The sequence below is a fragment of the Pelobates fuscus genome, chromosome 1 (genome assembly GCF_036172605.1).
Source record: "Pelobates fuscus isolate aPelFus1 chromosome 1, aPelFus1.pri, whole genome shotgun sequence".
Classification (NCBI taxonomy): Eukaryota; Metazoa; Chordata; class Amphibia; order Anura; family Pelobatidae; genus Pelobates; species Pelobates fuscus.
The window spans coordinates 352101075-352129050 of record NC_086317.1 but is presented as its reverse complement, the minus strand read 5'-3'; the positions used below and the strand labels follow the sequence as shown (position 1 = coordinate 352129050).

At 41.0% G+C, this 27976-nt stretch overlaps 1 protein-coding gene across 1 annotated transcript; it reads right to left on the bottom strand.

The window, feature by feature from the left end:
* Nucleotides 1–10392: 10392 nt before the first annotated feature.
* OBI1 (ORC ubiquitin ligase 1) lies at nucleotides 10393–26252 on the bottom strand. Its single transcript, XM_063444685.1, has 6 exons — nucleotides 26090–26252; nucleotides 20985–21120; nucleotides 20122–20213; nucleotides 18481–18723; nucleotides 17316–17404; nucleotides 10393–12166 (listed from the first exon to the last, which is right to left on the bottom strand). Exons 1-6 carry the CDS (start codon nucleotides 26213–26215, stop codon nucleotides 10741–10743), a joined length of 2112 nt encoding a protein of 703 aa, XP_063300755.1. The 5' UTR covers nucleotides 26216–26252; the 3' UTR covers nucleotides 10393–10740.
* Between the last annotated feature and the right edge of the window lie 1724 nt (nucleotides 26253–27976).

The following is a 27976-nucleotide window of genomic DNA, read 5'->3' as shown; positions in this document are numbered from 1 at the left end:
ATCCATGGCTAAGTGGGTCCATGGAGCACTAGGTATGGGCAGTGGTTGTAGCAGTCCAGGAGGCGATCTAGGAGGTACTTTAGAAACGGCACATATTTGACATGTTCCAACGTAATCTTTGATATCGTTCCTAAGAGCAGGCCACCAAAACCTCCTGGAGATGGCAGAGAGAGTTTTATGGACTCCAGGATGGCCCGCTGTGAGGTTGTCATGGAACATATCTAGTACCTTCTTTCGGAACTGAGGTGACACATACAGTTTGTCCGGAGGCTTTCCCACAGGTGCCTGAGTTTGATCTGCTATTATGGCACCGAGGAGTGGAGAAGACACTTCGGAAACTGTAGTGGCAATGAGGCATTCAGGAGGTATAATAGGATATACCTCTTATTCCGGAACTTCCTCTGTCTCAAACTGCCTAGAAAGTGCATCTGCCTTGGTGTTTTTAGTACCAGGCCTATACGTAATTACGAAATTGAATCGGGAGAGGAACAATGACCATCTAGCCTGACGAGAGGATAGTCTCTTAGCGTCCCCAATATAAGCCAAATTCTTATGATCAGTAAAGATCAGAAGTGGCTCTTTGGAACCTTCCAAGAGATGCCTCCATTCTTTAAGGGCAAGTACAATGGCCAAAAGTTCCCTATTCTCTATGTCATAATTCTTCTCGGCAGGTGTGAGTTTGCGAGAGTAAAATCCACAGGGATGTAAAGGCGTATCAGGACTTTCTCTCTGAGACAGAATGGCTCCAACTCCTGTCTCTGACGCATCTACCTCTAGGATAAATGGTTTGGTTGGATCAGGATGGGTCAGGACAGGTGCTGAGGAAAATAAAGATTTTAACCGTTCAAATGCCTCTCTTGCTTCTTTGGGCCAAGATATACAATTTGCTCCTTTTTTTGTTAAATTGGTTATAGGGGAAATCACGGAGGAAAATCCCTTTATGAATTTGCGGTAGTAATTCGCAAACCCTATAAAGCGTTGAGTAGCTTTAAGGCCCTTGGGCAATGGCCACTGTAAGACTGCCTCCAGTTTGCGGGGATCCATCTGGAAACCAGACGGAGATATAACGTATCCAAGGAATTGTATCTCCGTTTGGTCAAACTGACATTTCTCCAGTTTACAGTAAAGACCGTTCTGTAACAGGGTTTTGAGTACAATTCTCACATGTTCGTGATGTGTCTCTAGGTCTGGGGAATAGATGAGTATGTCGTCCAGATACACTAGAACGAACATGTGAAGGTACTCTCTTAGGACATCGTTAATAAAATCCTGGAATACCGCTGGAGCGTTACATAATCCAAACGGCATAACCAGGTATTCGTAATGTCCCATTCTGGTGTTAAATGCGGTCATCCATTCGTGACCGTCCTTAATTCTGACTAGATTGTATGCACTTCGGAGATCGAGCTTGGTAAAGACTCGAGCTCCTTTCAATCTGTCAAACAGCTCTGATATAAGGGGAATAGGGTAGGCATTTTTTATGGTAATCCTATTCAAACCCCTATAAATCGATACAGGGGCGTAGGTCTCCTTCTTTTTTAGAGACAAAGAAGAACCCAGCCCCGGCTGGTGAGGAGGATCTACGGATATGACCCTTTCTGAGAGCATCCTTTATGTATTCTTCCAAACAAAGATTTTCTTGGGGGGACAAGGCGTAAACTCCTCCCTTGGGAGGCATAGTCCCTGGTAATAAATTTATAGTACAGTCATAAGGTCTATGAGGAGGTAACCCTTCTGACTGGACCTTGTTAAATACCTCTTTTAAATCCATATACTGCGGCGGTATTTGTGTGGTCAAGGGAGGTGTAATAGGAACATTAATGGTGCCAATAGGTTGTGGGATTTGCTTCAAGCACACACCTTTGCATCTCTCACCCCAACTCACAATCTCTCCTTCAATCCAATCCAAACGTGGATTGTGTTTCAGGAGCCAAGGGAAACCGAGTATTATCGGACATGTAGGGGAAGATATGATTTGAAAGGTCATTTCTTCAGAGTGGAGAATACCCACTGAGACAGTGATTGGCAGAGTTTCGTGTGTGATGAAAGGCTGGGAAAGAGGCCTTCCATCAATGGCCTCGACTGCTATAGGTTTCTCTTTTTGTCTTAAGGGCAGGAGATGTTTAGCAGAGAACTCTTTGTCTAGGAAATTCTCCGCTGCCCCAGAGTCAATCATAGCCTCACACTGGATAGTAGTCTTCTTAAAAGACAAGGTAACTTTGACAAGGAAACGGTTCTTAGTCAATTTAGGGGACATATACATCACACCTAAGGTCAGTCCCCGTACGTGCCTTAGGTGTGCAAGTTTTCCGGCCGAACCGGGCATGACGATCTTAGATGTCCCTTCTTGCCACAATACATACATAACCCCTCGTTACGTCTGTGTTGTCTCTCTGCCTCAGTGAGTTTAGCGCTACCCAATTGCATGGGTTCAGGTTCTGGAAGAGGCGCTTGGCTACTCACCACTGGGTTAGAGAAACGAGGGGCTATGGACAAATTAGAACGTCTGTTACGTTGTTTGTTTTTCTCTCTCTCTCTGAGCCGTTTATCAATGTCTATCATGTAGGCAATAAACTCATTAAGATTAACCGGAAGGTCTCTAGCTGTGGTCTCATCTTGTATACTCTCAGCTAGACCTTCAGAGAAAGCAGCCACCAGACCACTATTAGTCCAATCAACCTCAGACGCCAATGTCCTGAACTCTATGGCATAATCGGCTACAGAACGACTGCCTTGCTTTATTCTCATAAGGGCTTTGGCAGCATTCTTCTCCCTGCCTTTAGGTTCAAACGTAGCCTTAAAAGCTGTGAGAAAGGCACTGTAATCACGGGCTACTGCGTCACCACTTTCCCATAAGGGGTTAGCCCAGGTTAAGGCTTTTCCGGTTAATTGGTTCATCAGATAGCCTATTTTTGATCTGTTGGGAATGAACCTGGGGAGGCCTCAAAGTGGTATTCAATTTGGTTTAAAAAACCTCTGAATTCTTTAGAATCACCTCCATAACGAGGGGGAGGTGACAGGGTTATGGACGGTGGTTTATGTGGTACGGGAACCACTACAGGTGGCGGAATCACAGGTGGTACAGGAGGAACCTCTAAATAGGCAGTCCTCTGGAGCAAGGTCTGAAATGCCTGGGCAAATTGGTCTAACCTGTGGTCCATATCCTCCACCCTATTTTCACAGGCGATCATTTGTTTGCATAGTTCTGCAGGATCCATGGCCCTGTCGTAATGTCACGGCTAACTATGTGGTCCAGCACGCAGAAACTATGTAAACATATACATAGGTAAGAAAAGGAAAATAACAGGATAGAGCGTAAACCGGACCTTAGAATGGCCGGACTAATACGCTAGAGACAGAGAATGGTCAAAGGGAAAGCCGAGGTCAAGGAAGCCAGAAAATACTCAATACCGATAAAACAAGCCAAGTCAGGGAAACCAGAGATCAGAATAACCAGGGAAACGCCAAGGATCAGGATACCAGGAAATCAGAATCACGGAAATAGCACTCTCAGGAAATCAGGAAACTGAAACCACGACAGGGCAAAGTTCTGGGAAAAGCTAGGGGTTTAAATACCCCTCTCTAGGCTATGATTGGTCAGAGGGCGACCTCTGACCCCAAAACGTGCGTGTGCGTTGACGTCGTGACGTCACGCACACGTTGGTATAACTCTCGGGGGCGGGGCTATCCAAAGACGCGACCACGTGATCGGCGCCATATTGGATTCGGGCGTGATGCCCGGAAGAAGTGAGTGCACGGTTCCCGGCTCGCCGACGAGCAGGTAAGCTCGTGTAATCGGTACGGTCGTGCCGGTCGGACACGGCCGTGAGGCTCGGCGGGCCGGTGACCGCAACAGAGACTGACAGACTACAAACACTGCAAAGCCAACAGGCCACTGAAACAGCTACTGAAATGCAAGGATCAGTCCTGCTTGAATTGCGCCAACAGGTAGAGGACTTAGACAACAGAAGTCGGTGCAATAACATGCGTTCCACAGACTTTAGCGGAAGCGTTCCCTGAAATACTTGAACAGGCTCACAGAGTGCTCAGACCGCCTAGAAGAGATGGCCAGTCAAGAGACACTGTATGCTGCCTACTTTTGTTCCCCCTGAAGGACGCTATTATAAAAGTGTCTATATCGCTGCAAACCTTCTTTTACATGGATGCAGAGGTACCCTTGTACCAGAATCTGTCCATCCTCACCCTGGATGCCGGTCGTGCATTGAGGCCCCTTACCCGCATTCTGCAAGACAAGCAGATACCCTACAAATAGGGATTCCCTTTCAGTTTAAGCTAAAGTTGGCAACTCCTGGCACATCATCAGATGGCCTAACGATGTCCTGAGATTCCTCTGCAGAGCAGGTCTGTCAGCAGTGGCCATAATGAATTGGATGTTGGAAGGCCCACTGCCCGGTCCAGACAACTCGATGGGACCGACTGAAGACTGTAATGGAGCGAACCAAGCCAGAATGGGACGAAGAAGAGGTGGACCAAATGGTCCTGAGTAATGATTGTATCTGTGGCCTTGCAGACCACCACAGGCCTCCTCCTCTTTGCATTTAGCAATGATTGGCCCCTGTTCCATTTTCCTCCTGCCTGAGATTTAACCAGAGTTTACCTGCAGTTAATGTTCCTGTGCTGGGAGACACATCCACAAAACATGGTTTGTACTTTAAATCGGATGTATGGGTCATGCCTGAGCCTTTGCTGCTTGGCCCTGCTATTCCTGACTACTTTTTGCCCTGTGCTTTGCCCCTGCCTTCCCCCTTGGGCCGGTTCTCTTTTTGGGAATCAGAGGGACATCTTTGACAAGTGGGTTTACGATCCCCTGGGTATGGCCTTTTCCCATGCCCCTTCCCACCTTGCCCTTTGGTTAACGGATAGCGCCTGTTCTGTGAATTACCCCATGTCGCTGGCTACCTCTACACTAGAAGGTGGAGGACACTTAGCTGAGCCTGACCCTACTGCATCCCGGGAACAGCCCTAAAATTAGACTCTTGTCTGGTATATTTGCTTATCGCCAGGTGGCGGTAAGTTCATTATTACCAATATAAACGTCAGAACACCAAAGGGAGATGGGTTTGGATTTTTTTTCCCCGGCATGTGCAAAGTGACTACCCATGTACAAACTTGCAGATTCATGTGACATCTCTTGGGGGTGGGGAGGTGATGTTGTGACCTGCCGGAATGTTATGGGTGGTTGGGAGGTTTCAAGGAGATGGAATGGGGGAGGGTCGGGTCTAGGTGCAATCGGACATTTGAGTTTTGTTGGTTCCACTATTGTTTCTGTTATACAGTGAGGGACTGTAAAGGCTTAGAGGGGACGTATTTTACATGTCTCGGGGCTTGAGGGTGGGGGCTCTAATGGGGTGAATCACTGATTGCTTTTATGTGTTTAAGTCTTACGTGTTCACTGTTGACATTGACACTGTAAGACCACAGAGCATGATGTATTGAGGAGAGTAGCATATCTTTTCTCCTACCAGGCTATGGCTGTCCCGAGTGATTACTCTGACCCTGCAGAATATGTGATGACACATGGTGACCTGATTTACTGGGGAGAACGTGGTGATCTCGTGCCCCGGCAATCCCACCCCCCTTATACACTGACATTAAGACGATCCACTTGACGTGACCTGGCAGCTGCACTTGAGGAGTTGTTCCTAATCCAATTTATATTTCACCATACTTTTGCACACACTGGTGGCCACACATATTTCAGACTAGCTGTCATGTGGGCTGGGTGCTTCTGTAGTTTGGAACACACGTTCCTATACTTGACATTCTGGTCTTCCACAGACCCCACGTGACTGACTCTCACTGTATTTACAATCAGGATTCACTGTGGCGATTGGACTCTTCTAATACTCAACATCAATGTTCGGGCTCAGCCGATCAAGGGTCAGCATTACCAATGGAGTACTAGGACTCCTGTTTCTTCTCTATACTTTTTGTTCTCCTCCTCAACTTCCGTACCCCCTCCCCCCCCCCTTTTTTTTTTCTCCCTCGATCCTACGCACATGGGTTCGGGTTTCACACTTGCAACTCTGAGGGTTTGGACAAATAATGTCTGGGCTTAAACACACCAGAAGTGCTCTCAGCTGCTCCAGTCCCTATGGTTGGCACGAGCCTCGCTCACATTTCTCCAGGAAACACAATTCAGAGGTGTTAACTCCCATACACTTAAAAATCATTGATATCCCTTGGGCTTTTTTTCTGCGAATCACGTGGATGCTAAGGGGTCCATAGCAGACCACATGTACACGTTTGCATGTATCTATAGCCCAGATCGGAACAAACATGTGTTCCTGGCAAACACTATATCCGAGAAATTCACAAGGTCTCCTTTTGGTTGCCATTGATATCAATCTCTAGACAGGACTACTCTAGGGGAGTTTGCTCTATCTCCAATGTTGTATCCACTCGGCTAGGCTTTCTCGGAGATGTCTGGGGCTGGTAGATTGCTGGAGAGTGGTGCACCCCCAGATTATGGACTTCAAGTTTTACTCGTCAGTGCACAAACCAAACATTATAGCCGTATAGAGGACCTCTTTGTAGCCCAAGAATTCCTACCCCTTCTCATTCATTCTGACATAGGGATCATGGATGGCTCAGACCACACACCAGTCTCAATTACACTGCACTCTCCCTTATACAAACCGAAGAAGCATCAGTGGAAATTAAACGAAAATCTACTAACTGGAATAGAGGACATTGAACCAGCGAGACAAGAATTGACTCACTATTTTGAGACTGACTCCCTTGACACCCCCCGCTGACTGTTTGAGAAGCACACAAATGCGTTATCAGGGGTCTAAGTATGCACTCACCGCAAAAAGACTAAAGCTAGACTTTTGTCCTTTTTGATCCGCCAAATAACCAAACTCAAAAATACACATGAACAAACGCCAGTGGACAACACGTATCTCCAACTGACAGACACATGCAGAGAACTGAGAGAACTATCACAGAGTATGTTACTCACCCTCAGGAAGTCCTCTAGATAATTTTTTGAACACTCCAATACTGGGAGATTACTGGCTCGGCAAATACGAGACAGTCAGAGATTGCAACATGTTCACAAAATTAGGCCCCATGGGAAGGGAGAGACTAGACTACCCAAAGGTATTCTACAAGCATTCCAATCATACTACTCCAAACTGTATAACCTAGCTCAATCCCATCAGGGAAAGGCCTTCCACCAGCGACATCACCTGATCAATGACTTTTTAGACCATAAGGTTAGACCAGATTTAGTCCAGCCGTTGGCCATTGAAGACCTGGCTGTGGTGTAAAGCGACACATTTTGAAAAATTCGACTACCTAAGCACCTGAAGGGGATTAACTCCATTCAATCCAAAGGGCAATTAACGACAGTCACTTGCTGCCGTAATGACTGTTATACCCAAAGACAGCAAGAACCCGTCCAATTCGCCAGTTATAGACCTATCTCACTCCTGAATGCGGACTTAAAAGTACTCGGATGGCCCTGCAGCTCTCGAAAGTCCTCCCCGGTCTATTTCACTCTGACCAGGTGGGATTAATCCCAGGCAGAGAGGCATGCTAGAACACAATCAGAGCCCTTATCATCCATGCTGCCCGGTAAACGAAAAGGAAATGGTATTTCATTCCACCGATGCTGAAAGAGCGTTTGACTGGGTTGAGTGGCTACAACTTATGGGATTTGGATTGCACATGCATTTGTGGTTGCATTCACTCTATACGATCCCTATGGCACGTATCCAAGTCAATGGCACACTAACATCCCCATTTCCCATTAGAAACGGCACACACCACACACGCTTGTCCTCTAACCCCTCTCCTGTTTGCCATTTCTCTAGAGCCATTTCAGGAGGCAGTCAGACAGGACAGGGGTATTACGGGGTGTGAAGGTAAGCTACAATATCTAGGCATATGGCTAATGCGTGATCTCGCTCTATTATTTCAGCTCAACTTCCCCCAGTTACTCTACACACTGCAAATAGACATGCAACGTTGGATGCCTCAATACATCTCTTGGTTTGGCCGCATCAGCGCGGTCAAGATGAACATCCTACCACGCCTACTGTACAGGTTTCAGTCCATACCGATTACAATCCCGAGAGCATCCTTTCGTTTTATTGCGACTGCAATAAGACGGCTCTCACATGCAACCAATGCTCCACCCGACTTTGAAGATTCCTCGTGGAGTTAGCTTAACAAGATGGGGGCACTGGACTCCCATCCATAGGGACATACTACTACAACACAGATCCCTAGATTGGCATGTTCACCCAGCTAAGAAGCAGTGGGCGGACATGGAGATCCAACAGGTTGAAGGCAAAATCCCATCCATGCTATGGCTGGGAAACCCAACGTTGGGCGTTTTACATACCAATAATCCCTTTAAAAAAAATGCTACTATTGGAATATGGTGCACTCTTTACTATAATTGACAACTGACAAAATCCCTCAACCCAGGACACAAACAACCCAGACTTGGCTGGTGGTCTGAGTTCTAAAGACCTGGCTGGTTTCCAGGCCACTGATTGGGTATCCATGCACCAGTGGTGCAAAACCACCCAATTTAAGACTATAGTAGCACTTCACCCTGAAAGACAACCGACCCCACTAGACCAGTTCCACTACCACTAAATTAAACCTTATTACATGTCCATACAGTACGATTATGCACCACACCAGCACTTATTTCATGGGGTATCTCAGCCTTATACTCTATGCTGCAGTCGAGCGGAGGAGACATGTCTCTCGTGTTTGAGTAAATGGGAAAGGGAAACAAATGTTACACTCACGGAATGAAGAATGGGACAAATTATTTCCCCCCCTACACAAAAATGTTCAATAAGCTCAAAGTTTCAAGAGTTAAGCTACAAAGTACTAACATTTTGGTACAGGATGCCAGACGTCTTGCACTACATGCACGTTTGGACACCCTGGTTATTCTACATTACTGGAGTGAATGCAGGAACACGAAGGAACCAGAGCTCAATTACTGCAGAGTCATGACTTTAAGGAGGCTAATCAGACAGATAAAACTTATTTTGAAGGGTGTCTACAAATGCATGTTCTTGCACCAATGGTAAATTTAGAACGCTCTCCGGCTGCCAATGGCTGTGGAATGAAGACACTAGGTACACCATTGAATATTATAATCTGGGTTTCTAAATGGAGCCAATGGGTGTAAGGCAGGACACCAAGTCCTTTAATATTATAATTAGGGCCCCCACATAACATCAGCATGAGAACCCAGTAGGAGGGTGGTTACATTTAACTGGCACTAAAGCCCAAGTGGGTAATACTAACTAATCTGTATATTGTACAAGCAAACTCCAAAACAAATCAGTAGATTTAAAATATTCTTTAAAGAGGACTGGTGGAACACATCTGAGACAATATGCACAGACCTGGATTGCCAATAATATTTTCCGCTTTTTCCTCCCCATTAATATATAGGTACATCTGAGGTGTAGAGAATGTGAAGAAAGAATGAAAAAAGAAAAAAAAAAAAGTCTGAAGATTGTAACCTCTTATTCATTGCTTGTATTACTTGTTTTGATTTCAAAAATCGCATGATCGATATATGGCAGTTCATTGGGGTGGGGGTGGAGGTGGACAAAAAAAATGGAAATAGAGATCGACCGATTATCGGTATTTTCGACAAGATCGGTATCAGCCTATAGAGATACCGATATTGCAGACCAGGACCGCCGGGCCCATCACAAGCCCGGAAGTCCAGGAGGGCCCACAGCAATCTCTTACTTACCCTTCCCAGCAGCTCCCTTCAGCATCTAACTCTCACGAGAGTTATACAGGGGAGCTGCTGGGAAGGTAAGCAAGAGCTTGCTGGGCCCCCTACTGCACAATCCATGCCACCGGAACACCAGGCCCTCCCTGGCGAGGTAACAAGCAGGGAGGGGGAGGGACAAAAATTACTTTTTAAAATATTTAAACACAAATTACATACCTACAGAAACACACTACATTCACTATATACACACTACACAAACACTCTGCATCCACTACACAAACACACAGCTCCCCTATCGAAAAACACACTGCATCCACTACATGTGGCATGTATATTTTGTGCATTTACCTTTAGAAATAGTTTATGTTTTCAAAATGGTAAATGTACAGAATATCGGTAAGTTATCGGCTATTAACCCCTTAAGGACCAAACTTCTGGAATAAAAGGGAATTATGACGTGTCAGACATGTCATGTGTCCTTAAGGGGTTAAAAAAAAAAAAAAAAATAATAATAAAAAAAAAAAAATCAATATCAGTTGATCCCTAAATGGAACTGGTAAAAATTTAGACTGTAGGCACAAAAAGGAAATAAAAGATTTAGGACTGAGAAAATGCTCTATAAATGAGAAGACACTATTCATGTAAAAACTGGTTATTAACCAAATCTGTATTTATTATGAAGGAATTACACAAATGTTTCAAAACATGTATAACCTTTAAGAAAATTCCAATCTAGCATTAATCCTATGGTGTATGTTCATATTAAAATTGCTCTGACACACTAGCATTGCATAAAGTTCAAATCTTTATCATTAAGATCGAGACTTTGTTCAAAACATATCACTACAGTCAAAAGATACAAGACAAAGAAGGGACTACTTTGTTTTATGGTAAAACCCAATCTTGCAGGATCCTCCATGGAAATTAGATTTAGGAAATTAAGTGGTTACGGTGCCTGGAGTGCCCTTTTAAAAGAATAACCACGAATGTTACTACTTGAGGACTTTAAGTTGGTCTTTGGTACTCCAGCTAAGTAGTTTTCGTTTTGCTGCAGGACTACTGCTATTTTTTTTAGAAGGTACACATGAGTAGGTGTAATCCATTCCTTCGTCTCCACTAAGGATTTTATTTTGAGGAGACGTTACGGAAACCTGGTCTTTAGAAAGTGTCAAAGGAATAAGTGACACAGTATTTTGGATACCATGATCAGTTTGGAAGCCAATATTATTCAAAAATTCTGAATCCTTGCATTCAAAGTTTGTCACACTTGTGGACATGTGCCAAGGTGACTGAGAAGAAAAAATGGAAAAAGCTTCAGACGTTTGAGGTTTATTCCCTGGTGAATGCATAGACTGGAGGATAAGAGATTCTCCAAAGGCTTTATCACCGTTTTGTTTATGCTCATTTGGAAGTGTTGTAGCATTTGTTGAGGAGGATGTTGCTTGAGATGATTGGTTTTCGAGAAATGGGCTTCTGTGGTTTTCTGATTCAGATATCATGGAATCCAGCTCATTTACCTTATTGAAATAGGCAGCATCAATGGAATCTTCACTTGTTACTTGGCACTCACTGATCAAACTTTGCTGTACAGGATGATTTTGTATGGGCTCCACCAATTGATGTTGAGCATGTTGAAGGTGTTCTTTCTGGGTTTCACCATTGTTTTGGCAACTCAAGAACAATGAATCTGACTCCATGAAGTTTGTTGGGCTCTTTTCACTTTTTATTGTTCCTGGAACAAGAAAGGGCGCTTCACTTTTTTTTTTTAAGTCATCAAAAAATAATTTTCTAAGATAAGTCAAAGGCTTTTTTATACTTTTTTGTTGTACAGTGGGAGCGTCTTTGCTGTTAGGGGTATTTAGTTGAAGAGCACTAAATGGCAACAAGGAATTACTTGGGCTACAGTACTCTGAGACCTCTCTTCCTTTAGAAGGTGTGCAAGTTTCACTTTTATCCTCATCCAGTTTATCTTTTTCATGTGATCGTTTCCAAATACCATCGTCAGCCAAATTTTCATTTACTTTTGAACAAATCCGAGTTTGTAAATTAATGGACCATGTGTTATCTGCAAACACATTTATTTGGTTTGCAGAGGATGCACAGCTACTTGATGAAGGGAGAGTATCTCCGAACTCGCTTGGATCACTTTCTTTACAGAATTCCTCTAGGTTAATATCTCTCCAGTCATGTGCAGTACCAACTACTTCTTGATTCCCATTTTCTTCAGTCTGCTCATTGCTTTCACAGTTTGATCTTCCTTTTTGATTCACACCAGAGGGCTGTTGCAGTTTTTCAACTTGACCTTCTAGATCTTCTATATATTGATCACTCCTCTCAAGAGCTTTTTTAAGCCTGTTCATCTCCCGTTCATACTGATCAACCTTTGCTTGCAACGCAGCTACTGTAAATCTTCCAAACCTAAGAAAAAACAATTTTATAAAATTAGATTTAAAAATGTTTTTTTTAAAGTATTTTATGCATGTATTTTAGTAATAGAAACACTGTATATTTTTATCTAATTCACTGTCTGGCAAGCAAATACTACAATACTATGCCAACCAATACTTCCTACTGGCGAAGGAATTTCCACACCATTGTACAGGCTTGCTCTAGGTGACATAAACAATCAATATACATGCTTAGAAATAATTTACCTTCTGTACAGCGCTGCGGAATTTGTTGGCGCTATATAAATAATAAAAGTTAGGACCGTTTTTGGAGCCAGTTTTCATTGTGTTTTATTTTATAGTTTTAAAGGTTGCCTAGAAGATGTACTTCTTTTTAGAGTAATGTAAAACCACAACAAAACATGGGCACCAGTTGTAAAATTGTAAGACTCTTTTATGCAACCGATTTCAACAATTTGTCTAGTCCAAGATTACAAAGCTTGCTGGAAATTTATAAATAAATGCTGATTTGAGATTTTGCCTGCAAAACTTGTCATTTCTGTACTATATCAATACCAATTTTCTCAAAAATGTTCAAATATTCAAATGAAGTTTCACTTGTATTAAATCATGTAGCAAAATAAAATAGACAATACATTTAAAAAAAAAAAAAAAAATCTCAGGAAGGATAACCTACCGTATATACTCGAGTATAAGCCGAGTTTTTCAGCCCATTTTTTGGGCTGAAAAACCCCAACTCGGCTTATACTCGAGTCAAGGTCTGTATTATGGCAATTTGCATTGCCATAATACAGACCGGGGGAGAGGGGGGCTGGCAGAGCTGTAACTTACCTGTCCTGCAGCTCCTGTCAGCTCTCTCCTCCTCTGCGTGTCCGGTCAGCACCTCGGTCAGCTCCCAGTGTAAGTCTCGCGAGAGCCGCGGCTCTCGCGAGACTTACAGTGTGAGCCGACAGAAGAGCAGAACGGACGGCGCAGAGGAGGAGAGAGCTGTCAGGAGCTGCAGGACAGGTAAGTTACAGCTCTGCCAGCCCCCCTCTCCCCCCCACTGAACTGCCACTGGACCACCAGGGAAGGAGAGCCCCCCTCCCTGCCATATATCAAGCAGGGAGGGGGGACGAAAAAAAAAATTATAAATAAAATAAGAAATCATAATAAAAAATAATAATAATAAAAAAAAAAATTAATAACAAAAAAAAGGGGTATAAGGACCACTATGGGAGGGAGGGGGTATAAGGACCACTATGGGAGGGGGGGGGGTATAAGGACCACTATGGGAGGGAGGGGGGGGATAAGGACCACTATGGGAGGGAGGGGGGGGGATAAGGACCACTATGGGAGGGAGGGGGGGGGGATAAGGACCACTATGGGAGGGAGGGGGGGTATAAGGACCACTATGGGAGGGATGGGGGGGTATAAGGACCACTATGGGAGGGAGGGGGGGTATAAGGACCACTATGGGAGGGAGGGGGGTATAAGGACCACTATGGGAGGGAGGGGGGGGGATAAGGACCACTATGGGAGGGAGGGGGGGTATAAGGACCACTATGGGAGGGAGGGGGGGTATAAGGACCACTATGGGAGGGGGTGGGATAAGGACCACTATGGGAGGGAGAGGGGGGATAAGGACCACTATGGGAGGGAGAGGGGGGATAAGGACCACTATGGGAGGGAGAGGGGGGATAAGGACCACTATGGGAGGGAGAGGGGGGATAAGGACCACTATGGGAGGGAGGGGGCTATAAGGACCACTATGGGAGGGAGGGGGGGATAAGGACCACTATGGGAGGGGGGGGGATAAGGACCACTATGGGAGGGGGTGGGATAAGGACCACTATGGGAGGGGGGGGGGGGTATAAGGACCACTATGGGAGGGAGGGGGGGGGGTATATGGACCACAATGGGAGGGATGGGGGGGATAAGGAACACTATGGGAGGGAGAAAGGGGATAAGGACCACTATGAGAGGGAGGGGGTGGGATAAGGACCACTATGGGAGGGGAGGGGGAAGTAAGGACCACTAGGGGAGGGGAGGGTAAGGACCACTAGGGGAGGGGTGAGTCAGGACCACTGGGGGGGGAGTGAAGGAACACGGGGGTGGGGAGTGAAGGACCACTGAGGGAGGAGGAGGGGAAGTCAGGACATATGGGGGGGGAGGGGGCGGCAAAAAATGTTTTGCCTACGGCGGCAAATATCCTTGCACCGGCCCTGCACACACTGCATTCATACACACACACACTGCACTCATGCACACACACATACGCACACACTGCATTCATTATACACACACTGTAAATAAATATTCAATTAATATATTTTTTTTTAGGATCTAATTTTATTTAGAAATTTACCAGTAGCTGCTGCATTTCCCACCCTAGTCTTATACTCGAGTCAATAAGTTTTCCCAGTTTTTTGGGATAAAATTAGGGGCCTCGGCTTATATTCGGGTCGGCTTATACTCGAGTATATACGGTACTTATAATAAGAAAAGTAGTTGAATATAAAAACAGACTGGGAAGTGGGCAAATATTTCTTATCTATGGCTCTATAACTTTGTATTTTAAGTAAAAATGCAAAAAAAAAAAAAAAAAAATGAATGAAAATTCAGTGTCATAACAAAACAACTGTTCTTTATAGGTTTCAATATTTGTTTCTTATTTTAAAATCTTTTGTAAACCTTTACAACCTTTTTCTACTGCTCGACTATTTCACACTGGGGTTTAATTACGAGGGGAGGTCACAAGGTCTGAGCATTAATCTTTATTGCTGCATCATTGTGTGAGTCAGGAGTTCCATGTCTGACTGTATTGAGCTTTTCGTAGAGTGAGAATAACCTTTGTCCAGTTCAGACAGACAGCCCACATGGGTACATGTGCGTGATTAGATAGTGTATCAATCTGCTTCCAGGCTATGGAAATTGTGTTTTTTTTCTCCATATTCTTTACACAAATACATTTGCTTAGATGAAGCTGTTTTGGTTGGATCTTGGATCTATGCTGCCCTGATACACACTTATTCCAGCAACCATCAGCCTTTGGCAGAGGGAACCAAATAACAATAGTTGTAATTGTGAGGAGAAGCAAATTACAGAGGAATCATATCTACAAGAGAAAAAATATATATCTTGTATTCAAAAACATAAAATAATTGTGCTGATCTCTAATTTACTAGAGGAAGATGCCAATACGAAAATATACTACAAAAAAGGTAACACATGTTACAGATGAATTGATGAATCAGAAATGCTCCCAGTATTCTAAGATTCTTTTTAAAGCCCTTGTGTATAAATATAGTAAAAACTGCATAATTTATATCTGTAGGCTAATTGCAGCTTAGTCATTAATACCTTTAATTAAATCAGAATGTGATAACATTCTTAATTAACGTTAGCAAGAACGATCTTAAAGAACCAGTGCTGAACACTCTAAGAGCATATCAGAACCTTTGTGTTAATTGATACTTAATAGGTTGTAACCCTATGAAACATTAAGGATATTCTTCTATTAGAAGGAAGCATGACAACCATATTGAGCCGTTGAGGCATTGGTTAGCACTGATTCACATGCATTTACAGTTGCTCTGACATCCCCCCTCATAAAGTCTGCATTTCACTGAAATTTCAATGCAGTCAAAATATATAAGAAAGTACTACGGTGGTAAAATCCTACCTCTGTCAAGTTTTGTGTCTCTTCCCCAAACTGTGGGAATAGGACGTCATCTTGCTCATCGCAAGACAATATCTATCAAGGATCTCATCAAGGTGTACAATACTGAAATAGGCTCCTAGCAGATTAAGCTCCCGGTTAATAACAGTATCCAAGGGGAATACTTCAAGTGGGACAACATCATGTTTAAATCCAGAACCCTAGTTAGAACGTTTGTCATTTAACTTCCCCTTTTTTGACCTGCCTAGTAACAGAGAAGGAAGACATCTACCCTCAGGATTGCAAAATCAATCTATTCAATAAAATGTAAGGGCTACATTACAGTTCTCAAATGTGAGTCATATAAACAAACTCAAATATGTGCTATGTAGGCAAAAAGAACCAGTCAACAAGTCATAATAACAGCTGAGAGTCCACTTATCTGAAAATTAAATTACAATATATAGAAGTCCATTAAGGAAATGTAAATTGTCTATAGAAATACCATCTACTTTTGATTTATTATGCAACATGGTTTGATTATTTGTACTTTCAAAACACTATTTTCCCATTGCACTAAATGATCTGACACGTAGAGAGAGAAACATTTCCTAAGTGGAAATGTTTGAGACTTTAAAAACATTCCATAGAATATATTTTCTGTATATTACGTCAAAGTGCAGTGATTGGAAAATGCTGGCAAAGAAAAGAGGAAAATACTGGCATGAGTGGAGAAAAAGAAAGTTAAAGGAACACTATAGTCACCTAAATTACTTTAGCTAAATAAAGCAGTTTTAGTGTATAGATCACTCCCCTGCAATTTCACTGCTCAATTCACTGTCATTTAGGAGTTAAATCACTTTGTTTCTGTTTATGCAGCCCTAGCCACACCTCCCCTGGCTATGATTGACAGAGCCTGCATGAAAAAAAAAAACTGGTTTCACTTTCAAACAGATGTAATTTACCTTAAATAATTGTATCTCAATCTCTAAATTGAACTTTAATCACATACAGGAGGCTCTTGCAGGGTCTAGCAAGCTATTAACATAGCAGGGGATAAGAAAATCTTAATTAAACAGAACTTGCAATAAAGAAAGCCTAAATAGGGCTCTGTTTACAGGAAGTGTTTATGGAAGGCTGTGCAAGTCACATGCAGGGAGGTGTGACTAGGGTTCATAAACAAAGGGATTTAACTCCTAAATGGCAGAGGATTGAGCAGTGAGGCTGCAGGGGCATGTTCTATACACCAAAACTGCTTCATTAAGCTAAAGTTGTATATATATATAAATATATAATGTTTAGAGGAAGAATAAGATATAGGAAACTACTAACACTAACTGAATTAACTAAAAGTGTAAAATGTAAGGGCAAAAATAGCCAATATAGAAACAGCTGACTTGGGAAAAATTTCCAAGTCGACTATTATGATTTTAATTTTGAAATTCACCGTGACCTCCTGTTAAGTCAAACTTTATATTTTACAAAAACGTCACATTTAGAGAGTAAAAATCAATCATACTTTTGAGGAGATCTGCCAACTACTTCGCTTTTTAGACGCAAATTCTCTCTTCCAAATTCAATGTTTTCAATCCTCAACTTTTTGTTTTCCTATGAAAGAGGCAAAAATAATTACATAAAGTAATAGAATACATTTTAAAACATGATCAAAATGAATAAAGCAACAAAAAAATTAAAATGATCCAAAATTTATCTTACACTAAAACGTCACTTCTAATTAACATCGGGATACAAAAATCATTTATATTTCTAGTCCCTAAACACCATGCCAGTCTCCTATCAAGGGAGGCAAACAAAACTGCAGTTAGTTCAGAAAGTCATTAAGGGAATGTTCTAATTGCTTTTCCATGTTTTTTATTCACTTGACTAGATATTTTTGGCAAAGTAAAAACTACAATATGCAGGTATCAGCAAAATAGATGATAATTTTCTTTACTTGACTAGATAAAACAGTACGCATTAAAAGTAAAAAAAGAGGCCATTTACAACAGTAAATTTATAGATACTGAAATATCCACTCATGCAGAGATTTGTTTTCAGTTTGGTTGATTGATTTAAAATCATTAGTAAGCCAAACAAGCTGACACTACAGTTAATTAACATGCCATTACATCCACTTCTAACAGTCACACAATGCAGTACCCGTGTAAAGCATTATTTAAGTGGTTATTCACTAAAAGGGGGAGTTCTTTGTAGTTAAAGGGACATACTAGTCAAACTTTTTACTAGTAAAGAAAAGATGAGTACTATACTAGATTATTATATTGAAGAAAAGAAAAAAAAACACCATCATGAAGGACACATATTTCTACTTCTCCACACTGTAATTACTCATCTAAAGCACTCACTAGTGAGAAAAACAAAAATAAAAAAACAGACTATATGCACTCAAAAGGAGGATGCTGCAGGTACACGTGCAGTATACTCACAACAGGCTTCCATTCTACCGGTCCAGAGAACGGAAATGAATGAGTAATAATTACCCAAACATTTTGTGTACATATCAAACAGTTTGTTTTTAGAGAGTACATCTTTAAAATGTGCTACTTAGAAATCGCATAAAGTAATAATTTAATTAGATTTCTTTTTGTGTTATTAAATCAATTATGTAGGAGGGAGGGATGGAAACAATTAGACATTGGAAAACCATACGGTTCTAAAATTACCTCTTTTAGCGTCTCAATGTCCCCTGTAAACTTTGTAATACTATCACTAGCGGCTTGAAGCTTTTTCAGGATATCCTCTAGCTTTCTTGCACGGATGCCATTTTTATCCTCAGTTTCACTGATCTCACATTCACTGGGTAAAGGAGGAGTTGTAGGAGAAACTTGCTCAATGAGCTTTTTCTCCAAATCATCATTTGTTCTTTTTAGGTCTTCTATTTCTTTTAGCAATGTTTCGATTTCATCCTAGAAATAAAAGGATATTCAGTTCAGTTGTCAAAAATACTAAGTTCACATTTCTCAATTCATTAGTTAATATATTAGAGTTCCATGTGCTACATGAGTAATGTTAAAACAAGTAACTTTTTCCCCAGCAAACACTGGGCGTAACAAATTGCATAAATTACATATCTCCAGTGCATACTTTACACTGATCAGCTTCATGTAGTTCCCACATGTGCGGTCAAAACAGCTCTGATGCGTTAAGGCATGGACTCCACAAAAACTGTGAACGCGTTGTGTGGTATCTGACAAGACATTAGCAGCAGATCCTTTAAGTTCTGCAAGTTGTGAGGTAGGGCCTCCACACATCGGATATGTCACTCCAACAAAGATGCACAATCGGATTGAGATCTGGGGAATTTGGAGGCCATGGCCTTGAAATCTTTGCAGTGTTCCTTAAAACAATTTGTGCAGTGTAGCAGGTCCCGATTGAAGGAGCTTTCAGTGGTGGACACTGATCTGTCTGCAGCTATGCAGTCCCAAATGCAGCAAAGTGCATTTTCGGTCATGGCCAGCATTAAGTTTGCATGTAAACATTAAGTTCTGTGTGATCTGCCCAGATGATCTAGCCTTCACTCCCCACGGTATCACTTCGTCTTGGGCGCCAGTTCACCAGTTGCCCTTCATAGCACCACTTTTGGAAGATACTAACCACTACATACCAGAACACTCCACAAGACTTGCAATTTCAGGAATGTTCTATCCCATAAGCCTAGCCATCGCAATTTGGCCCTTTTTGCTTGTCCATTTTGTCATTGCAATATGACTAATGTTATTCACTTCATTTGTTGGAGGTTTTAATGTTGTGGCTATCAGTGTATACTGCATTCCTGTGCACTTATGATCAATATAGTCTCCTTTGTTCCAGCTTGCATTATGGATTTTTGAAAAATGCACTGGACAGTAACACATGGTTGGTCTGACTGATTCACATAAGCTGAAATAATGCAAGGTATCTTGGCATGCTGCAGCCACGGAGAGATTCAGAGTTCTCCATTGGAGTAAATTAATCATATCATAGGACTCTATATCCTCTGGGGGTTCTGACAGAGCACAGGCACATGGAAGTGCAAGCAAACATGAAACAAACAATTCTAAGAGCAAACAGGGTGACCATCACTAGGAGAATCACCATCATTTGAAACATGAACTATGTTCAAGAGCTAGTTAGAACATTAGAAAGAATAATTGACAAATATTTCTTGAATGAAATGCACACCATTAATGTAAAAAGGAAAACTAGAAAAAGAATAGTAATGAGATCTTCATGAGAACAGAGTCCATGTAAAACCCTCCGAGTCACAATAAGAGTCAAAATCATTAATTAAAAAAAAAAAAAACAAGACATTCCCAAACAATTACCTCATATTCTTTATGAAGAAGTTCAAGTCTAGTTTTACGTAGGTGCTTTCGGACTGAGTGACTAAGCACGGATTCATTTTCTCCTGCGCCTCCTATAGCAAAATATAATATGTTAACCCAAATCCACATGTATGCATTTAATAATTTGAAATATACATTTACTGTTCACTAAAATAAATAATAAAGAACAAGCAAGAGTGAGAAAATGAGAGAGGAAAAGAATACCCTGACCTAAAATGAGTAACCTTTAAACATGTTGAGATTCATTTATTAACACCAAGTGAATATTATTGGGACTGCACTCCACAAGATCGTACTCTCATATTTAAAAATCTCAGGGAAAAGTTCCACAATGAAACTTGTACAAACTTGTTCACTTAGCAAATTAGGTTTCCAAAGGCTCAAGAAGAACAAACATATCAAAGGGATGTTACAAGAACGAGAACTACTACAGCTTGCAGGCTCCCAATTCAGTGGCATTGAAAGGACCAGTAGTAATTCAACTATAGAGAAATGGATGCTGTGATTTCGTACAGGGCTCAAAAATTCCACTCACCTGCTAGCCACTGGCAAGTTAAAAGTTGTCAGAGTCCAAGTAAAATGTCTGAGCATGCTGTGGTGTGTTTTGGGGGGACACCCATGTTACTAGCACCACAACTAATACAATATTCATAGGTCCTTGGAATGACCCTAAAAAAAATAAAAAAAAACCTCCAGTCTAAGAAAGTTAAAAAGGAATATTGTTCCAAAAATAAGCAGCTTCACCGAATCAAAATTATAACAAATATAAAAGGAATAATTTGAACCTTACTATAACTGGAAGCACATGGGAAGAGATTATGTGAGGCCCCAATGCATCATACCTATGATATCTTTGCAAGGATTCTCAGAAGTAATAGGCACTCTGCATGCTGGGCACTGGTTATTGTTCTTCAGCCATAAGTCAATGCATACAGAACAGAAGACATGATGGTTGGCACAGATGACGGGCTGTCGTACCTATGACAAAATTATAGTTAATGAATTTAAGCCAATACATTTTTTTTTTTGCATGGCATGCCTGTGTCATAAAATATACATTCATTCACAACTTATACCCAACGTTTATTTATATTTGTGTTGTGCACAAATTACAATGGGGACGGTTCCTCTAAAACATTAGGGTTTCAGTTTGCTAATGACACATTGATCCTGGGATTAAAGCTATTTTTATGGTTCTATGTGCCAGCTGTCTCATCTTCTTGTGCTCCATACATCATGGTTTATTTCACAGCCGATGATTCCCTTTGCCTGCAAGTTACATACAATGCTCTCTTGCCCTCAACTTAATTCTCAGGATACAACTGGCTTCCTAGTACGATTTATCACCTGAATGTTAATCCTCAATGTGTATTTTAACCCCTTAAGGACACATGACATGTGTGACATGTCATGATTCCCTTTTATTCCAGAAGTTTGGTCCTTAAGGGGTTAAACCATTCTGACACTTAGAGATCAATCTCAGCCCTTCTGAAACTGCACTTTCAACTTTTTTTTTCTCCTCTGAAGGTTATGCCATCTGCATCTTCAAACCCACTCCTTTATGAGGTGATGTCATCATAAAGACTTTTACATGGAACACTTCTCAGCTGCCTTACTCAGCAGCCCTAGCAGCTCTGATGCCTCCTCTTTTTTATAAGACTTTATATATCAGCTGATTAGAGCTGTGGTAATGTAACATGGTGCCTACATAACGCAGTTCTTTCAACATTTCAACCATAAAACACAAAACAACCTATAGAACAGTTGAGTGGTGCTGAGAGTAACATGTGGAATCAGCTTTCATGCAAAACAAAGTTATTGCACATTTCCACTCTATAGAGTTGTTTAGAGCTTTGTATTAAAGTGGCACTGTCGTACTCAAATCCAGTTTTTAGTTTTTTTTGTTTTTTTTAAACCCGCCTCTCGAATCCACTACATCTAAATGTCCCCCTAGTTATCCCCAAATGCCCCTAAGTTTCTCCATCTTTATTTCCTGCCCGGACCTAGGTCCTGGACGCCGCCATCTTTGTGTGGGTAGATGAAGTCCCTGTGGGACACGTCATCTGCCCACACTAGATAGCGCTGTGAAACTCCCACGCATGCCCAGTTAAACACTTGGGCTTGCGAACGGGAATTTTATCTATTCATTCATTCGTCAGAAAGACGAATAAATGAATAGCAATGTCAAACGAATGAAGGAAGACCTCTTCGTTTGGTTTATTACAAGGAGGGAACTACCGGCACACAGCTATCTCCTTGTAATATGTAAAAATAGAAGCGGGAGGGAGCAGTGCTCCCTGACACTTCCTAAGCCCCCCATGTCCTGCCTCACTCTATAGGGGTCAATATGACCCCCATAATAGCATAAGGGAGATTGAAATCTTCCGAATGCCCCTACTTGCTATGCTCCGAGTAGAGGCATGTCTACTAAACAGTGAGCAGCCAGTGGAAGAAACTGCCCACCCTTTCTAAAAAATTGCCCCATGGTGGGGCATCTATTAGCTAGCATGTGGGGGGAGACACACATAGCTTACCGATATTCTGTACATTTACCACTTTGAAAAAATAAACATGCCACATGTAGTGGATGCAGTGTGTGTGTTTGTATATATAATGAATGCAGTGTGTGTGTGTATATATAATGAATGCAGTGTGTGTGTGTGTATATATAATGAATGCAGTGTGTGTTTGTGTATATATAATGAATGCAGTGTGTGTGTGTGTGTGTATATATAATGAATGCAGTGTGTGTGTGTATATATATAATGAATGCAGTGTGTGTGTGTATATATAATGAATGCAGTGTGTGTGTATATAATGAATGCAGTGTGTGTGTATATAATGAATGCAGTGTGTGTATATATAATGAATGCAGTGTGTGTGTATATATAATGAATGCAGTGTGTGTGTATATAATGAATGCAGTGTGTGTATATATAATGAATGCAGTGTGTGTATATATAATGAATGCAGTGTGTGTATATATAATGAATGCAGTGTGTGTGTGTGTGTGTATATATAATGAATGCAGTGTGTGTGTGTATATATATAATGAATGCAGTGTGTGTATATATAATGAATGCAGTGTGTGTATATAATGAATGCAGTGTGTGTGTATATATATATAATGAATGCAGTGTGTGTGTGTATATATAATGAATGCAGTGTGTGTGTATATAATGAATGCAGTGTGTGTATATATAATGAATGCAGTGTGTGTATATATAATGAATGCAGTGTGTGTATATATAATGAATGCAGTGTGTGTATATATAATGAATGCAGTGTGTGTATATATAATGAATGCAGTGTGTGTATATATAATGAATGCAGTGTGTGTATATATAATGAATGCAGTGTGTGTGTGTGTATATATAATGAATGCAGTGTGTGTGTGTATATATAATGAATGCAGTGTGTGTGTGTATATATAATGAATGCAGTGTGTGTGTGTGTATATATAATGAATGCAGTGTGTGTGTGTGTAGCGTGTGTATATAATGCAGAGTGTGTGTGTGTGTGTGTTTCTGTAGGTATGTAATTTGTGTAAAAATGGGGGGGGGGAGGTTACATTTTTTAAAATATATACTGGCTATGATTGACAGAGCCTGCATGAAAAAAAAAAAAAAACTGGTTTCACTTTCAAACAGATTTAATTTACCTTAAATAATTGTATCTCACTCTCTAAATTGAACTTTAACCACATACAGGAGGCTCTTGCAGGGTATAGCAAGCTATTAACATGGCAGGGGATAAGAAAATCTTAATTAAACAGAACTTGCAATAAAGAAAGCCTTAATAGGGCTCTGTTTACAGGAAGTGTTTATGGAAGGCTGTGCAAGTCACATGCAGGGAGGTGTGACTAGGGTTCATAAACAAAGGGATTTAACTCCTAAATGGCAGAGGATTGAGCAGTGAGGCTGCAGGGGCATGTTCTATACACCAAAACTGCTTCATTAAGCTAAAGTTGTTCAGGTGACTATAGTGTCCCTTTAAGGTCCAGTAATACGCCTTAAGCTTTTCTTTATTTTTTACTTAAGTTCTGCGTGTTGGGCATATTCGTGTATCCAGACAGCCACTAGAGGGGCTTCTGGGATTTTACTGGACTTTAGGTCATCCTTACGATCTGCATGATGACATCAAGAGTCAGTTAAATCCCCATAAAAAAAAAGCCTGTGGCGCATGCACATTAGCCTTCCTCCCCACCGTCAGATGACGGCGGGGCAGAGCGCAGACTCAGCGCCAAGGGAAATAGTTTTGTTTTTTTTAACCCTTGCAGTGGCGGGGGAAGCTTGTATTCCTAGCACTTTAGATTCCCTTTAAATATAGGCATTAGGAGAGAAGTTAACATCGTATTAATAATACCAATATGTGATGAAAAACACCAATTGCAAAACTCAGACTAAAACAGCGATGCAGCCTTGGACTATAGCAGAATTGTATAAATTTTGTCAATTCTGATTTCAAGTAACAATTTGGCATTTAGTGAATAAACCGTGTTTGAGAGTGGGCATAATGCACCATTTATAGTTTCCAGTTATTTGAAACTATAAGAACTTCCAAACCCATATTACCGGACCTTCAGCCGTATTGACAAAATAATAATTAAGATTGTGTCGGGAGACTAATGCAATAATAACAAACTATCCTTGTTCAGCAAGAACTCCTATATTAGTCATGGTAGACCACTGCTACTTAACCATCAACAGCTACAGAAAACTAATACAAGAAAGAAATAATCCCAACTACAAATGCACAAAAAGTAGAATAGAAAAACAAAAATAAAATTTCAACCCAGCACAAGTACATTTAAATGACTTATCACCAGAGAGATCATATAAAAAAGTCATCCACTTTAAAATTAAACATCAGTGAATTTGATACAAAACTCTAGAATTCACTTCTGCGTAGGTTTAGAATGCCAATGAACTCAAAATCAAGTCTCAGCTACCTCACTGTAATTATGATTGAACATTTGACTGACTTTTACAGGTTTATTAAGGAACTGTCTGGATAGATATTTGCACAACTAAATTGCATAGAATTAACTATTGTTAGTGCCATTTTATTTTTTTAAATTTCTCATTAGCATATGTGCACCCATAATTAACCACTCCCCTCCCCTCTCTTAGTAAACACTGCAATAGTCTTTACTGGGGTAATAAAACAGGAAATGGACAGTTCCCTTTCATTCAGGTAACTCCAAAATGCACGTTATTTCAAACTGGCAACATTTAGACAAAAAACAAACAAACAAACAAACCCAAAACAGACAGTCAACCTGCAAATAAAGCTGAATTTAAGAAGGGTTCCACATTATTTTTCTTTTCAATTTTGCCATTGAAATATCAATTAAGTACACTTTGGACTTTAGTGAATAAGTTCTTCATTTGAAATTCTGCTTCATTAGGATTATTAACTGATGAGCTGTATACCTTCAAAAATACATGTTCAGGCCCTACATACATTTATATCATTTCCGGTTGGGTCTCATGGCAGATCTACTTGCTTAACGAAAAAATATACCAGGATAACATCACTTATATAGCAAAACACATTTTATTACAGCGTTTTACAACGATAAAACAGTAAACATAAAAGTTGAAGTTTGAGGAGGGTTTGCATTTAGACTTATACAAAGGATTCACTAATACAATGCCATGCCATGCAAAACAATCTGTACAGCAGTAAACTGGGCACCCTAGATATCTATGTCCTAGAACTGGCAGAGCAATCAAGTGCAGGTCACAAGACACCTAGGTGGGAAGGCTAGCCAGTCCTGAGAGCTAGAGATAAACTTCGGCCAAATATACAAGTTACGGGTAACCTTTGTTTACCAATAGAGCGGTTGTTGTTCTATGTTTCCCGGATGCTCAGTAACCACCCGGCCAGCGTAGCATCAGGTTAAAGCCGGAATCCGAAGGTATAGCGTACTGTGGGCACTTACCTTCCCCAAGCAGATATGGCATGTGATCGGCAGGGTGAGAGCCAGGGTAACATTCTGCACGTTCTGTGCCATCGTGCTCCGAACTCGCAGACCAGCGCTGATCGCTAACACTCCACACACGGCCATGCAAACACAATGAGTGTACGGATCGCCGGAGCAACCAAACTTCGCTTACAATAGGAAATGCGTTTTACCAGAGCCGCCTTCTCTGGGGGTTTTGGCGCCGCACACAGCACGCCGCTGTGATTGTAAATACACCGACATGACATCAGGGACAACAGGATTCTAATGGAACATTGCGTTAAATTAAAAAAAATAAACAAAACAGCGGCAAACCACACAGCATGCTGTCATATATTTTAACCCATTAAGGAATGAGCCAATTGTACAAGTTGTGATTAAAACAAAACACAAAACCTGGGATTTGCTCTATATGTTGGTTCAACCTTAATTCACCTCTTTCATATTAAATGCACCCACACTTCTATATCATTTTTTTTCAGGAGAAAAAGGGCTTTCATATCATATCAACTATTTATATATGAAACATAAAAAAGTATGAGAAATTAAGAAATCTTGTTATCTTTCAAGTTCTGCATGGCATTTTAACTGTGAATGTCATAATCCTGTTGGATTTTACTCAAATACACACATATTTGTATTCAGAAATGTCTCCCGAGTACAACAGTGCCCCAATGTACAGGTTTTATGGGTTTTTGCAAACTTACAGGGATCAAATGTAGGGCTTTTCCATGTTTGCACATTGAAATTAGCCAGATTGGTTTACTAGGCCTATGTTCCTATTGAGACCATAAGGCAGCCCAGGAATGAAAACTAACCCCAACATGGCATACCATTTGAAAAAGTATACAACCCACGTTATTCAAAATGGGGTATGTCCAGTCTTTTTTAGTAGGGACTTAGTCACAAACCCTGGCCAAAATTAGCGTTTATATTAGTTTTTTTGCATTTATTTTTACACAAAAATTGCACTTTTACTGGTGATCTCATCGTTGTGATGTTTTACTGTTTTGAAAAACTCATATTTGTGTTCAGCAAAGTCTCCCGAGTATAGCAATACTCCCCATATACAGGTTTTATGGTGTTTTGGAAAGTTACAGGGTCAATATAGGGCTTGCCCATTTCAGTTTGCCAGATTGGTTTGCTGGGTTTATGTTGCCTTTTGAGACCATATGCCCAGAAATGTGAATTAACCCCCACCATGGTATACCATTTGCAAATGTAGACAACCCAGGGTATTCAAAATGGGGTATTTCCAGTCTTTTGTAGTATCCACTTAGTCACAAATGCTGGCCAAGGTTAGCATTGATATTAGTTTTCGCCTTTTTTTTTTTAAACAAAAACTGCACTCTTACTAGTGATATCATCGTTATGATAAGTTTTACTTTTTAAAACACTCATATTTCTTTTCAGCGAAGTCTTCCGAGTATAACAATAACCCCCATGTAAAGGTTTTATGGTGTTTTTAAAAGTTACGGGGTTAAATATAGGGCTTGCCAATTAAATTCTCTGGAATGTCTGCCTTGGTTGTCAGGCAGGTCCCTCAAATTATAATTAATAAAATCAAGTAATTATGTAGTTAATAGTTAAATATATATATATATATATATATATATATATATATGTAGTATTTTTTTTTTAATATATATATTTCTTAAAGGACCACTCTAGGCACCCAGACCACTTCAGCTTAATGAATTGGTCTGGGTGCCAGGTCCTTCTAGGGTTAACCCATTTTTTCATAAACATAGCAGTTTCAGAGAAACTGCTATGTTTGTGAATGGGTTAAGCCTTCCCCTATTTCCTCTAGTGGCTGTCTCACTGACAGCCGCTAGAGGCGCTTGCGTGATTCTCACTGTGAAAATC